The 14,167-nt window shown below is 26.1% G+C and overlaps 1 protein-coding gene across 3 annotated transcripts in view; it reads right to left on the bottom strand.

Moving 5' to 3' along the window:
- Positions 1-14,167, bottom strand: part of LOC136071943 (DNA repair protein XRCC4-like) — a 51,485-nt gene that overhangs the window by 19,463 nt on the left and 17,855 nt on the right. For 2 of the 3 annotated variants that reach the window (XM_065797833.1, XM_065797831.1), the window contains exons 6-7: positions 13,459-13,515; positions 2,057-2,111 (exon numbers count right to left, since the gene is read on the bottom strand). In XM_065797833.1, the coding sequence (XP_065653905.1) occupies positions 2,057-2,111; positions 13,459-13,515 (112 nt within the window). The remainder of the gene's footprint in view (positions 1-2,056; positions 2,112-13,458; positions 13,516-14,167) is intronic. The other variant, XM_065797832.1, reaches the window with a different exon arrangement.

Raw genomic sequence — 14,167 nt, 5'->3', positions numbered from 1 at the left:
TAATAATTTCACTTACTCGTTGAAAAATATACCTATACTAGATGAAAAAAGTTATACTATTTCTTTGATTGAAAAAGTTGAGCATTTTATTAAAAGAATTTGTTGGAAAGCCCATTTTTTCTTAAAACCAAATACAAAAACAGATGATACATTTAATAATAATGATAATTATGGATTTAAAACATATAATACCCCACCTTTTATACCTGATTTAGAAAATTTTGAAAATGACCTATTACATTTAATTAAAACAATAACGTTTCGCCCTATAAAAAATGAATTTCAAACAGAACTAAAGTTAGATGTTAAAAAAATAAAATCAAACCCTAATATTTTGGTTTTTGCTGATTAAACAAATAATATTTACCAACTCACAACAGAAAACTATGAAAAAATTTTACGCGACAATATTACTAGTTCTTATGAAGAAGCCCCTAAAAATTTGGAAAAAGCAATTAATTTAGAAGCTTTTCTTGATGTCACATTTAACCTCTCTGAAAATTCATATAAGCCTTTCAAAAAACCAAACGATGAACTATTATATATTAACATTAACTCTAACCATCCACCCCAAGTTCTAAAACAAATCCCGATTTCAATTAATAACAGACTAAACCAAAACTCCTCAAATGAAAATGTATTCAATTCCTCTAAACGAATATTTGAAGTTGCCCTAAAAGGAAGTGGTTTTGAAAATTTTGAACTAAAATTTGACCCTGAAAAAAAGAATAAAAAAAACGAAATAGAACTAGAAATGTAATTTGGTTCAACCCCCCATATAGCAAAAATGTTTCTACTAACATAGGAAAAGTGTTTTTAAAATTGGTCGATAAGCATTTCCCGCGATCTAATAAATTACATAAAATTTTTAATCGAAATACAATTAAAGTTAGCTACAGTTGCACAAAAAATATGGAAAGAATTATAAAAGGTCACAATAAGGCTTTGTTAAACAAAAAAGAAATCCTAAATGAAAAAACTACAGAAAATTGTAATTGTAAACAAAAAATCAATTGTCCAATGAGTGGAAGTTGTTTATCAAAAAATGTGGTATATAAATGTGTTGTTTCCTCTAAGTATGTACCTGATAAACAATATATTGGCATAACAGAGGGTGAATGGAAAAAACGTTTTGCCAATCATAAGCAATCTTTCAAGAATAAAAAGTATTCAAAAGACACCATGCTGTCAAAATATATATGGGAATTAAAAGAAAAAAATATTGATGATTTTATACTGAATTGGTCTATCCTTAAAACAGCGCCTGCATATAACAATATTTCCAAAAAATGCATACTATACCTACAAGAAAAATTTGAAATAATTGCACATGCAAATCAAGAATGCTTATTAAACAAAAGATCGGAATTAATTTCTAAATGTAGGCACGAAAATAAGTTTCTCCTAAAAAACTATAAAAATAAATGAGTTCAAATAATATTTACATTAACTACCCTTTTTAAAAAAACATTTTAAAAAAATAGCATAAGTAATCATTTCTAAAGAATTCTTTTTACAATAGTGTCAGCAAATTCCACAAATGTGTGAAAATTTACAGTAGTTAAGACATTTGCAACTTCCTGTAATTTAATTTTTGGTATAAATTGAAGTTTTATTAATTTGATCATTCATTTCTGATGAATCTTTGTTGATGAAACACAGTGTCAAATGGAAAAAAAATTTAGTTAAGTGATTTTCTACTAATATATATATATATATATATATATATATATATATATATATATATATATATATATATATATATATATATATATATATATATATATATATATATATATATTCATATATATATATATATATATATATATATATACATATATATATATATACATATATATATATACATATATATATATATATATATATATATATATATATACATATATATATATATATATATATATATATATATATATATATATATATATATATATATATATATATATATATATATATATATATTTAAAGCTATAATCCTATGTTTGAATCAAAAGGTTACACAACAAATAATAAAAAATCATTAATATAAAACTACATTCATTCTTTAGGTAGCGAATTCGTGCCTTCTTTTCATTTAAAACCAAGCAAAACTAAAGAAATATTTAAAAAATAATAGTAATGAAAAGCATGTAACTAAATTTAAAAACTAAAACAATGACATTTTAGGGCGATCAGCAGATTTTCATTTTTTCTGATTAAAATAGAAATTTGAAACTTTCCAAGGAAAAATTTATTAGGCAAAAAAAATATATATATGAATTAAGTTTAACAAACGTAGCATTATTTATATATATATATATATATATATATATATATATATATATATATATATATATATATATATATATATATATATATATATATATATATATACTTAAATTTTAGAAAAAACAACTTTTAATGGAACTTAAAGTTTCATGCCTATCGGCAATCATCAGCCATGAAGTACAAAATTAAAAATATAAAAAACCGTTTAAAAATTACAAACTACGGTAGAATGAGTTTTGACGTTATAGTACAAGAAGACAAAATGGAAAACTAATCTCTGCTATCAAATAATGAAAGGAGAAATTTATTTTTGTATCTGCATTTAGAGGCTAATTCACCTTTTTGTTTAGCAGATTGTTTCTTTTGTAAAATAATATTTCGAACTTCTTATTTAAACAAAGCTTACAAATTTTTGACACAGGATTGTATGATTTACAGTGTTTAATAATACTCCATTTGATTGAAGTTGTGAAATTGTTATCTTTTAATCCCCATACTTCCTTAGACAACTCAGTGTCGTTTTTGTATTTTTTTATGTTAAAAGATTTTTGATGGTTCGCATAACGCAGCTTAAATGAGGTTTCGCTTATCCCAATGTACACTTTATCATTGTATCAAGGTTTATTTGAGCTTACGGTGGCTTGGTAAACAATGTTGTTAGACAAGCAATTGTTGTTCAGTGGACAAAGAGATTTTTTAATGCAACTGTAGGCTTTTTCTGATAATTTTACATTACCATATAAAGTATTTTTGTTGTGTGAGTTGATGATAGATTTGATGTTTGGCATACAGGAGTAGCTTATCTTAATTGTGTTTCTGTTAAATATTTTGTGTAGTTTGTGGTTTTTAGGAAAATGCTTGTCAATTAGGGTTAAAAAGCTAAAAATCAACTATTACTTTTTACTACTAGCGCCTATTAAAATTTTATTTCAAGTAATGTTTATTAGACCTTTTGGAAAAAACAATTCAAAAAAATTTCTCTTATATTGAGGAGTGATAGCAAATTTTTAGAAGTGAAATAAAAGTTCATTTTAATATTTGAACTTATTTTTTATTTTGGTTTTTTCTCAGAATGCCATTTTTTAGCATGCTGAAATAAATTACTTAAGAACTACTTGTTATAGTGCTTTGAAGTTATGAACAGTTGTAGTAAAATAAACGATACTCATTGAAGCAATATTTTTTTTTGGTTTTATTTTTGAGCAGAGTTATGGGGTTCTAAAGTGAGCTGTTTTGGTATGAATTAATTATTGATGCTACAACCTGCTTTAAGCTAACTTCAAGATTTTGCTTCAATGAATATCTTGTTATATTATTATTAAACACGGAAAGTTTGAGCTTTCATAGGAGCTATCATCATCTTAATAATTTTTTTTTTTTTTTTTACATTTATTTTGCTGTTTAACAATAAATGATCAACATATTTACATATACATATATATATATATACATATATATATATATATATATATATATATATATATATATATATATATATATATATATATATATATATATATATATATATATATATATATATATATATATATATAAACACACATCTTTGGAAAAAATATCTTTGGATTTAAGAAAATTATATAGCAAAATATAGCATAAAATTCGTATTAAAAAAAATTACTATACGTTTTCAACTACAATTTTTATTCTTCAGATCTATCTCTTACAAATTATGCATAGTATCACTTTTTGTGAACATTCCCAATTTATTAACTCTTTCTGTGAGGTATGACAAATGGTACAAGTCATCGTAAAGAAAAGACCCCAAAGAACTTGATGACTAACTGTTTGCACAAAATTTCAAAGGAAATTTAACTATTTAGTCACAAATAAGCTGTCCTACAAGCAATAATATCTTTGAACTAGAGTTTTTCAGTTCCAGGTACCCGGAATCGGACTCGGCGAGTCAGTGGGTAAATACCCGGATCCGATACCCGGTTTAAGGATCGGCGAGTCTCATGATTTGAATGTTTTGTCTTGTTTCGTAGGCAGCGGTGCGTCGTCGAGCTGGATCCCTACCTATCTAGATAAATGTAGTAGTAGGGTTTGTGAATCTAACTTAAAGTTGAACTTGGCCACAGCTTTTAAGATGTTTTGAGAACATTCAAGTTTATGTATGTTTCCATGTATGTCCGAATACACATCAAATGAATCAACTTCATAACTCAAATTTTTTCTAATCAAATGTTTTTATATATAAGCGAATGCTCCAAAGGACTTGTTAATATAATATGTTTCTATTTTAGCAAATGTTTTAAAAACATTAGCTAATATAAAAACTTTTAATTAGAAAGATTTGAAGTAAATAACAGGCCTTGCTACGAGATTTCGCTGCGTAGCGAAAACGCGTAACGCATTTTTAAGTAACTCAACTCCGCAAATATATTTTGCATCGTTAGAAGTTATATTGCGTCACTAGCGTCTTTTCAAGTACCGCATTGTAATTAAAGTTATTTTATTAACGCGTTAAAAATCATACAGTTTGTTTTTTTCTCACTATAACAAAAGTTACAAATAAAATCTAAGTTCTTATTTAAAAAATCATTTTTATTATGTTTTTCAAATACGAACTAAATTTTATTTTGAAAAAAAAATATTTTTTTCATGAAACGTAATATAATGTTTGTTTATTTTCTTATGATTTGTACAGTTGGTTTTTGGTTATTTTATTAACTGTTAATAAATTTTTTCTTATTTAATTTGTGAACTCTTTTTAATAATGTTTTTAAACGATAAAGAGTTTTTTTTTTGTTATTTATCAGTTACCGATAACATATTCGCGATCATAATTTATTTTCATAAATTAAACGAACGTCTTTAAAACTTTATGTTATTGAATTAACAATAAACAAAATATCTTATTAATAAAATATTTACATCAAAATAAATACATTTTTTAAACTATTATGACTAAAAATAATTTTTATATTTAAAAGGAATTTATATATTTAATTCCTTAAGATAAAACTTAAAACACTTCAATTTTTTTAACTAATTTTTAACAACAACAACAAAAATTATGAAACAATTTGTTTCTTTAACAAAAAATCTATTAGTTTACAATTGCGGTTAAATGCTTTTACTTACGACTTTATTTCTTCTGAATAAACGTTACGTTACGTCACGTTAACGACAATTAAAAGATAATTTAAATAATCTAAAAGATATAAGTTTTTGCGTAGCGCAAAACTGCTGAACGCGTAGGCAAATCGCCTTTTCGCAAGCAAAATGTGAGTTGCGTAACGCTTCTTAACAAGGCCTGAAATAAGTTAATTCTTTAAACGCGTATTTAAAAAACTTAAAAAAAACACTTTTCATTTATTAATTACTTCTCTATTTTAGGAAAAAAGTGAAATATCATATTTTTACTAGAACATTTTTTTACAGCCCCATTATGCTGAAGCACTCCAAAGTTTGGGAGTATTTCACTCAATGTACCGATTTGAAAAGTAGAAAATGCAATAAGTGTTTAACGATAATATCAAACAGAGATTGAAATACTTTATCAACGATTAAACATTTAAAAGTTAAACATGGAATTTCTTTACTCACACTTATTCATTTTATTTCGTCATTAAAAAAAAAGAATACAATGACGCTTTATATATATAAAAACTACTTGACCGGGGCTAAAATAAGACAATATTTGCCTTTTCACTACGCCCCGAAAACACGGGAAGAAAAAGGAGAAAATTATGGCACCATACAATTTAAAACTATCGACACTTTCGTTTCTGTCGCAAGTAAGCCTTTAGAAGAAATTTTCTCTAAAATGGCCACTCTTGATGGTATATCAGTTAGGGCGATTACAAAGTCTAGTTTTATTCATGAAAGTTTAGTAAAATCAAGTAATAATCTTTCTAAAGCCGAAAGAGATGTTATGAATTTAATTCATAAGTTTTATGAAAAAAAGAAGTTGGAAATATTAGAATTGTTGCAAGAAAAAAATAAAGAAGGCCGACAATTTAGCATTACACTTGATGAAAGGACGAGTATAAAAATTCGGAAATATCTCAATATCAATTTGCATGGAATTGACTCTGAAGTTTATAATCTGGGTTTAGTGAGAATTTTAACTCGTGTACAGCTGTACAGTTAGTTGAAAAAGTAGAACAATAATTAAACACATATAATATTAATTTTATTAAAAACATAGCTGGTTCAACCGGCGACGGTGCATGTGTAATGATAAAACTTGGATGAGAATCTCCTAGTTTCAATAATTTGTGTTTAAATCACACTATACACTTAGCTGTTTGTGATGTACTATATGAAAAGAAAAGTATTACCTTCCTGCAAGATGAAGATGACTTTGATGGAGATAGAAATGACCATGGTCAAGATGATATTAATGATGATCAAAATGAAAATTATTATTCTGACGAGGTCGACGGCGACGTCGAAGAGTACAGACAAGTTGAATTAACAAATTTAGGCAATGTAGAAGAAAATATAAAAAGTGTTCATATAATTGTTAAATTTTTTCAAAGCTCTTCTGTTAGAAATAATATTTTGCAAGAAAAGATCAAAATAGTTTTAGGAAATGAACTTCAGGTAGTGTTAGACGTAAGAACTCGTTGGAACTCAATGATCGAAATGATATCTAGATTTTTAAAGTTATTTCATATCATTAAAGAAGCTCTGCAAGATATTGAAAGTGTACATTTAATAGAAAATATTAATATTAAATTGTTAAATGAATTGGAATTATAGTTCCTAATATTTTGAGTAGTTCCTGATGTTTTAAGTGGCTCCCCATTTTTTTATATATCTTTTATTTTTATCATTAATATTTTTTCCTGATAATTTATAAAGCAATGGCATGATATATTGTTTAGTTCCTGGAGTTTATGTAGTTCCTGAAATTCTAAATATATATAATTAAGCTTGGAGTGTCACATACTTTCAATGTTTGAGTCAAATAATTTTAAATATGTATAACTAAGCTTGGAGTGCCATGTACTATCACTGCTGTCATGTACTATCAATGCTTGGAGTGTCACGAAATATTAATGCTTGAAGTGGCACGTTCTATCAATGTTTGGAGTGCCACACACTATCAATGTTTGAGTCAAATATTTAAAACCATGACTATAGTACTAAAAAATTATGTATCAAAATTACCATTAAATGTTTTTATTCATATTTTTATAAAATTATTATAACAATCAAATGTTTTCAATCATATTTTTACAAAGTAACTTTTCATCTGGAGAATCTCTAAAAAAGTAAAATTCACTACTTAATCTTTTACTAATACTTGACGATCTTTGAACATCTTTAAACTTATCTTTGTTTTTATCTTTGAATCTATGTTTGAATTTAAATTTTTGAATCTTTTACTAATTTAAATTTGTTTTATCTTCAGTTTTCAGTTTTGATAGCTATTGCCTTTTGATTCGCTTAGGAGTTGTTCATAAAGTACATACGCTTTTATTTCAACCCTACCCTATCCCCGCATTTTGCTATTAGTTTTTTTGAGTACCCTCCACCTCCCTAAAAGTATCTATGCTTTAAACCTACCTAATTAACTTTTTATGATATTTATATAATTTAGTGTCTCCTTACTAATATAATTGACCCCCTGCCCCTCATTTCATACACGCCATTTGCTGACCCCCTCTTCCCCATCTGAGCATATGTACTTTAAAGATAATCCCTAAGACTTCAATAGTCACTTGCTTGGCCTGGGCATATAACTATGTATTAATTCAATTATTCAATATGAAATCAGGTTTGAAACCTGACTAATCATTTATGTGCTTTAGTTTTATACCATTTTGCTGGTCTTCTTCGTTGGGCCAACGCTTTTCCACTGAGAAGTTTTTGCGCTTGCGCGCACACAAATACTTTGGCAAACGCTTAAAAAAAAATGTTAACTGCAAATAAGTTTTTCTTGTTTACCAAATACTTTGATGAAAAACTGTGATAACACTTTTATGTGAACTATTTTATTTAGCATTTAAATAAAAATTTGATTTTGTAGTTTTTACTTCATTATTTTCTTTAGAATATACCTAAAGCATTTTTTTTTCATTTTTTTAATATATAAATAGTAAATAAAAAATTTTTAAATTGCCCACACCAACCTGATAATGACCATCTGTCAAGCACTTTAAATTTCAAATGGAGAAAACTGTTTCCCCCCAATCACCTTTCTTGTAGTTCTTTATCATTCTTCTTTTTGATTCTTCTTGTTGTTCTTTGTTCTTCTTGACTTGATATTAATTCTGATCATATTGATCTTTCTTTTCGCTAGTATTGTTGTTATTTCTTTCATGCCAGTGTGATGAACACTGGCTCTAGTACCAATGGCTGGTACTGAAGCTGAAAACTTTTGACTCCCTAAATCTCTTACCCTTTCTACATGATTTGTATCTTGTCTCTTTTAGGTTGTTCAGAATTCTTATCTATAAAAAACAACTAAAACTTTTATTTCATTTTTCTTTTAAGGTTGACGAGGATTACTTTTTCAATTTTATTCCTGATGGTTATTAAGCTGATGTTTTTTGTTAATCTAAAAAATGCTTCCTACATATTGTTCTGGATTCAGGCAAGTATGTAAGAACTTTTACATCAGTTTTATGTTAAATCTACCACATGTTTCCTTTATGTAAACTCTACCACATGTTTCCTTTATGTGCATTTGCTATTTCTAACCATAACCATTTCTTCAACTTTTTCACTAGAAAAACTCTTTTAAAAACAAACTTTTTTCATAATTACTAGAAATCAGTTCATAAATGTATTTCCTAACACCAAGGTCAATAACAGACAGATTGCTAAATCTGACAGATTTAATAACCTGATTACTAAATCTTGTAATCTTAGGAAATCTAACATTCTATTGTCTCTAATTCTATCTTCTCATGAATGACACTATTTTTAAATAACTTTTTACTTAATTTATCTATTAAATCCAATGACCACTCTTTTTGACTGACACCCAAATTGTTCTGTGCTTTTATTGTTAAAGTTTTTTTTTAACTTTTTTATAGCTTGTGTTCCTGACAACATTTTGTTCATATTCTTACAAAAGTGTTTTCCCAACTCTCTTCAATACTCTCTGAATTATTTAACAAGTGTTAAGTAATTCAGATAACTAAAAATTCTTTTTATCTATGCTGGAAAACTGCATTATTGGTTTCAATCTTTAAAAACTGATGGATGGATAGCTCTGGGATGGGTATTAAAACTCTGCAATGGATATAGCTCTGAGTCTATTGCTCAATCTTTTTATTGTTTTTTTTTCTTTAATTAACAAATGACAAACATTCAACATCCAACTTTCTGACAATTACTGCAGATTTCAATCCTCTTGCTTTACAGTTGTTTTATTAAAAATTCTATTATGAATTAGATTAAAGTTACTGAAAATGGTTAAACTTAAAGCTTCTCTCCCAAAAATGTTACTGATATATGATAAAAGTACTATTCTCTCAGAATAGTACTTATATCATATATCAGAAAATTGCTAATACTTTGTGCGGGCTGCAGTGTCATGCCAGCAAGCATCTCTGGACTAGGTATGCACTCTAAAAACTTATCTCATTATAGTATACAGATTGAATTTTCTCATAAAATGTTATTATACTTTCAAGAAGTCAAGAAGTAAGATTTTTAGAAATGCATTTGTAAGCTCTAATCAGTAAACTTATTTTAAAACTCGTTTTAAAACTAATCCCAACAACAAAACTTTATCTTCATTATGTTGTGAACCATTTGTTTAAAACATCAAAAGATGCTTGGCCAGAATAATGTCCCAGATCACTATATGTAAAACCAACACCCTTTCTCAGAGTATGTTTAACAATCCTCTGCTTTCCAATTTTTAGTTTTTTAGAGGCCTTTCAGAACTTTAAATAATTTATTTAATATATTTTAGAATAACATTGAGCAATTTTGCTTAAAAATTAAAATACTTTCAAAAACATATCTCGATCTGCCTTGATGTCATTTCACCAAAAAACAAGACCAAGATCAATATCGAGCCTCTGATTATGTTTTTATTACTGGTCTCATGAAAATGTATAATTAATAATTATATAGCCATTGCAAAGTTAGATCGCATCCTCCCTTTATTTTTATCCATCCTTTATTTTACTTTTCTTACTCTTTTATTCTACAAATCTAAATTTGCTCTAAATTTTGCTAAATTGAATACTGTTGTTATATAAGGGCAAGTTCTTCTTATGATTCCCTTTATCTTTTATTTCTAAAAATGCTATTTTAATAAAATTGGACCTGCTACAGGTGCAAAGCTTAATCTTCTGTCTCATTGTAGTAAGGTTGTATCTCTTTTTTTTTCTACAAACACTACCACTACTGGTTATTGCTCCATAAAGATTTCTTCATCAATCAAAACAAATGCTTGAATGACTTATTATTCACCAAAATCGCATTCTTTTATTGTAAATGTTTTTTTATGCTCAAAAACTTTAAATTGTCAAGTTTTTTTCCTATAACACAAATATTTTAGAATTCTCTCACTTTGAATTTCTCTTCATGATTTTTAGTTTCATATAACTTACAGTTTTTACAAATTTTATGTCAATTGTTAATTAGCAACTCCTAACTTGAAATAGTGATTAATTGCAGCCTTTTAAATTTGTTTAAAAAAAATACTTGATACTAAACTCAATATGAAAATAATAGACCTGTATGTAAATTAAAAATTTTAATTTATGAAATATGATATTAAAACAATCCTGCAAACTATGCAAAAAAAATCTAAAAACCATAGAGTCATCCAATGTGACTGCTGCTCTTCTTGGATTCACACAAAGTGCAATCTAATCAATAAGCATACATATAACATTATCTCCAATGACTCTTTAGAATGGTATTGCTCTGACTGTATTTCCGAAAATATACCATTTAGTACCCTTTCCGATCAAGAATTTAAACTTAAACTTTCATGCAAGAATCTTCCACTAAAGCTATTAAAATCTCTTGAACCTCCTGCTCACCTAAAAAGTCTATATAAAGATATGAATAATGTATATAATCCAACTATTAATTGTAAATATCTTGATGTTACACACTCCAATAGTTTTCTTCTTATCTTCAAAAAAGAACACAATTTGTTTCTATTAATGGGATAAAATCTGAATTAATAAAATCAACACATGGTGTCCCACAAGGCTCTGTATTAGGACCATTACTATTCCTTCTCTTTATTAATGATCTTAATACCTCTCTGAAGTTTTCCACTGCTTACCACTTTGCTGATGACACCAATCTGCTTTTAATAAACAAATCACTTAAAAAGATAAATAAAAATATAAACCATGACTTAGCGAATCTACTCCAGTGGCTTCTATCTAATAAATTATCACTTAATTCCAAAAAAAACTGAAATTATTATCTTTAAATCAAGTCAAACAAAAATTAAAAAGCACCTGAATTTCAGATTGAGTGGTCAAAAAATAGATACTGTGAATTTTATCAAGTACCTTGGTATCAAAATTGATTCTAATTTAAGTTTTGTATCCCGTCTTCAAGACTTAGCACTGAAACTAAGCAGGTCCAACGGTATGTTGGCCAAATTTCTACACTATCTTAATCTTGAAACGCTTCTTAACATATACCATGTGGTTTTTGAGTCTCATCTTAGATATGCTTGTCAAATATGGGGACAAACCCAATCTCTAACACTTAAAAGATTATCTCACCTCCAAAATAAAGTATTTTCAGCATTTTAACTCTGATCTAAATATCCTCTACTACATATCAAAGATACTTAAGTTAAAAGACCATATTCAACACTCCAACTGTTTGTTTGTTTGGAAACAGCAACATAAAACCTTACCTCCTCCATTTACTGATTTTTTTACTTATAAAAAAAATACTCGTTACCAACTTCGATCAGCTAAAAGTCTCAAATTATCTATACCTAAACATAGAACTGTTTGTTATGGACATGAATCGATTAAATATCAGAGCATATGTACATGGAATAGTCTCTCATAATAGTCCCTTACAGTTAAAGTCTCTCCCTATATTTTCCAAATTCAAAAACAGTGTATTTAATTTTTTATTAAACAAGTATTCTTCCTAATTTCTATGCTACTCTACTGCTAACTATCTACTATCCATCTTAATCTTATTCACTTCAATGCTGGTCTATAACTACTAATACTCGATCTTTTCTAAAATTCTTTTCTACTATTCTCTTCATTTCAATGCTGATTTATTATTACTAATACTTGCTCTTTCTTAACTTTTTCTCAAATTAATATCACTAATCTATTTCCAACTCTCACTATTATAAATATTGCATTTTTTATTATTGTTATTATTATTATTGTTGCTATTGTTGTTATTATTACTATTAATATTATTGATATCATTATTGTTATTATTATTATTATTATTATTATTATTATTATTATTATTATTATTATTATTAATAGAATTGTTATCTTTATTGTTAGTATTATTATTATTTTGATTATTATTACCAATAACTGGAGTTTTTATTATTATTGCCTATTATTATTACTGATACTTATATTACAATATTGTTACTGTATATTATTATAATCTACTTCTCTTTTATTGCTATATTTTATTTAGGTATATAAAAGACTTTTATTTAAGATAGATGTATAAAAGTAATTTTATTCAAGATAGATGTATAAAAGTAATTTGAATTTTGTCCTAAATTTATCAAACTCCTTACTTAATTATTATTCCAAAAGTTTTTTGTTTAAGTATTGTACTGTTTTATGTTGTTTTTTTTTTGTTTTTTTTTAAATTTGTTTTTTTTGTATTTTGTTTTTTTTTAGTTTGGTGTTTTAGTTTCTTATTATGGTGTTTACTTAAAATTAGTACTTGTACTATATGTAAATAATCCATAAAATGTAAAATCTTTTTCAGAATACATTTGATTTGATTTGAAAAAGACTTTTTTTATACAAACTAACACTATTGGCATGGTAACACTATTGGCATGATTATTGATTTTTTCATGACTTTTTTATGGACATGCCCGTAAATCATACAACCATACATAAAGTAAATCCAATGTTTTTCAATAAATAAAATACTGTGAATTTAAACACATTGCCTGTGTATAAAATACATTGCCTATGAATTTAAAAACAAAATTTCTAACAATATAAAAAGCTTATAAAAAAAAATCTAAACCTTTGAAAAAAGTTGCTGTTCTAATTCATCTTTTGTTTGAACATAACTCTCCATTCTCTGAAAAAATCAATAAAATCTTTACTTATTATTTTTAATTTTAATGATATACAAAATCTTTTCACAATTACACAAAAAAGTTTTTATAAAATAAATAAATATGACTTCTTAACTAATGGGTGTTCACTTGAAATATGTACAAAGTTTCAATTTTTGTATGACAAATCTTTTTATTAAAATTCAATTATACTATATACTATTAAAATGTTAAATTAAATTGACGAATTCAATTAAATATCAAATTGGTGTTTTTGAATATATGTTAAGATTTAAGATCATTTTTTATTGTATATTATAAAATTAAAGCAAAGCAAGTCACTGTTCAAGATTGAATGTACAGGTTTTATTTAAGAAAGTGTGTACAGGTTTTATTTAGAAAATAAACATAAAGGTACAATATGTACTGTAGAACATTTTTTAGAAGACAACATTGCAAAATCAACTATATATAGTAGAATTTAATGTGCAAATAAAATTTGCATTTTAAAAGTAAATAAGCTTTTAAAATGCCTCAGAAAAAAGTTGAAGCCTTAAAATTAATGTTTGACCAGCATGATTGAGTATCCTTTCCATTTTATAAAACCAATAAAAAGTCAAATATTGAAAAGATTAATTAAAGATTTTATAAAAGATTAATTAAAAGGATTAGTTT

Source organism: Hydra vulgaris, chromosome 05 (assembly GCF_038396675.1).
Source record: "Hydra vulgaris chromosome 05, alternate assembly HydraT2T_AEP".
NCBI classification, from domain to species: Eukaryota; Metazoa; Cnidaria; class Hydrozoa; order Anthoathecata; family Hydridae; genus Hydra; species Hydra vulgaris.
The sequence above is the reverse complement of the archived record's forward strand: the minus strand, read 5'-3'. Positions and strand labels throughout refer to the sequence as shown.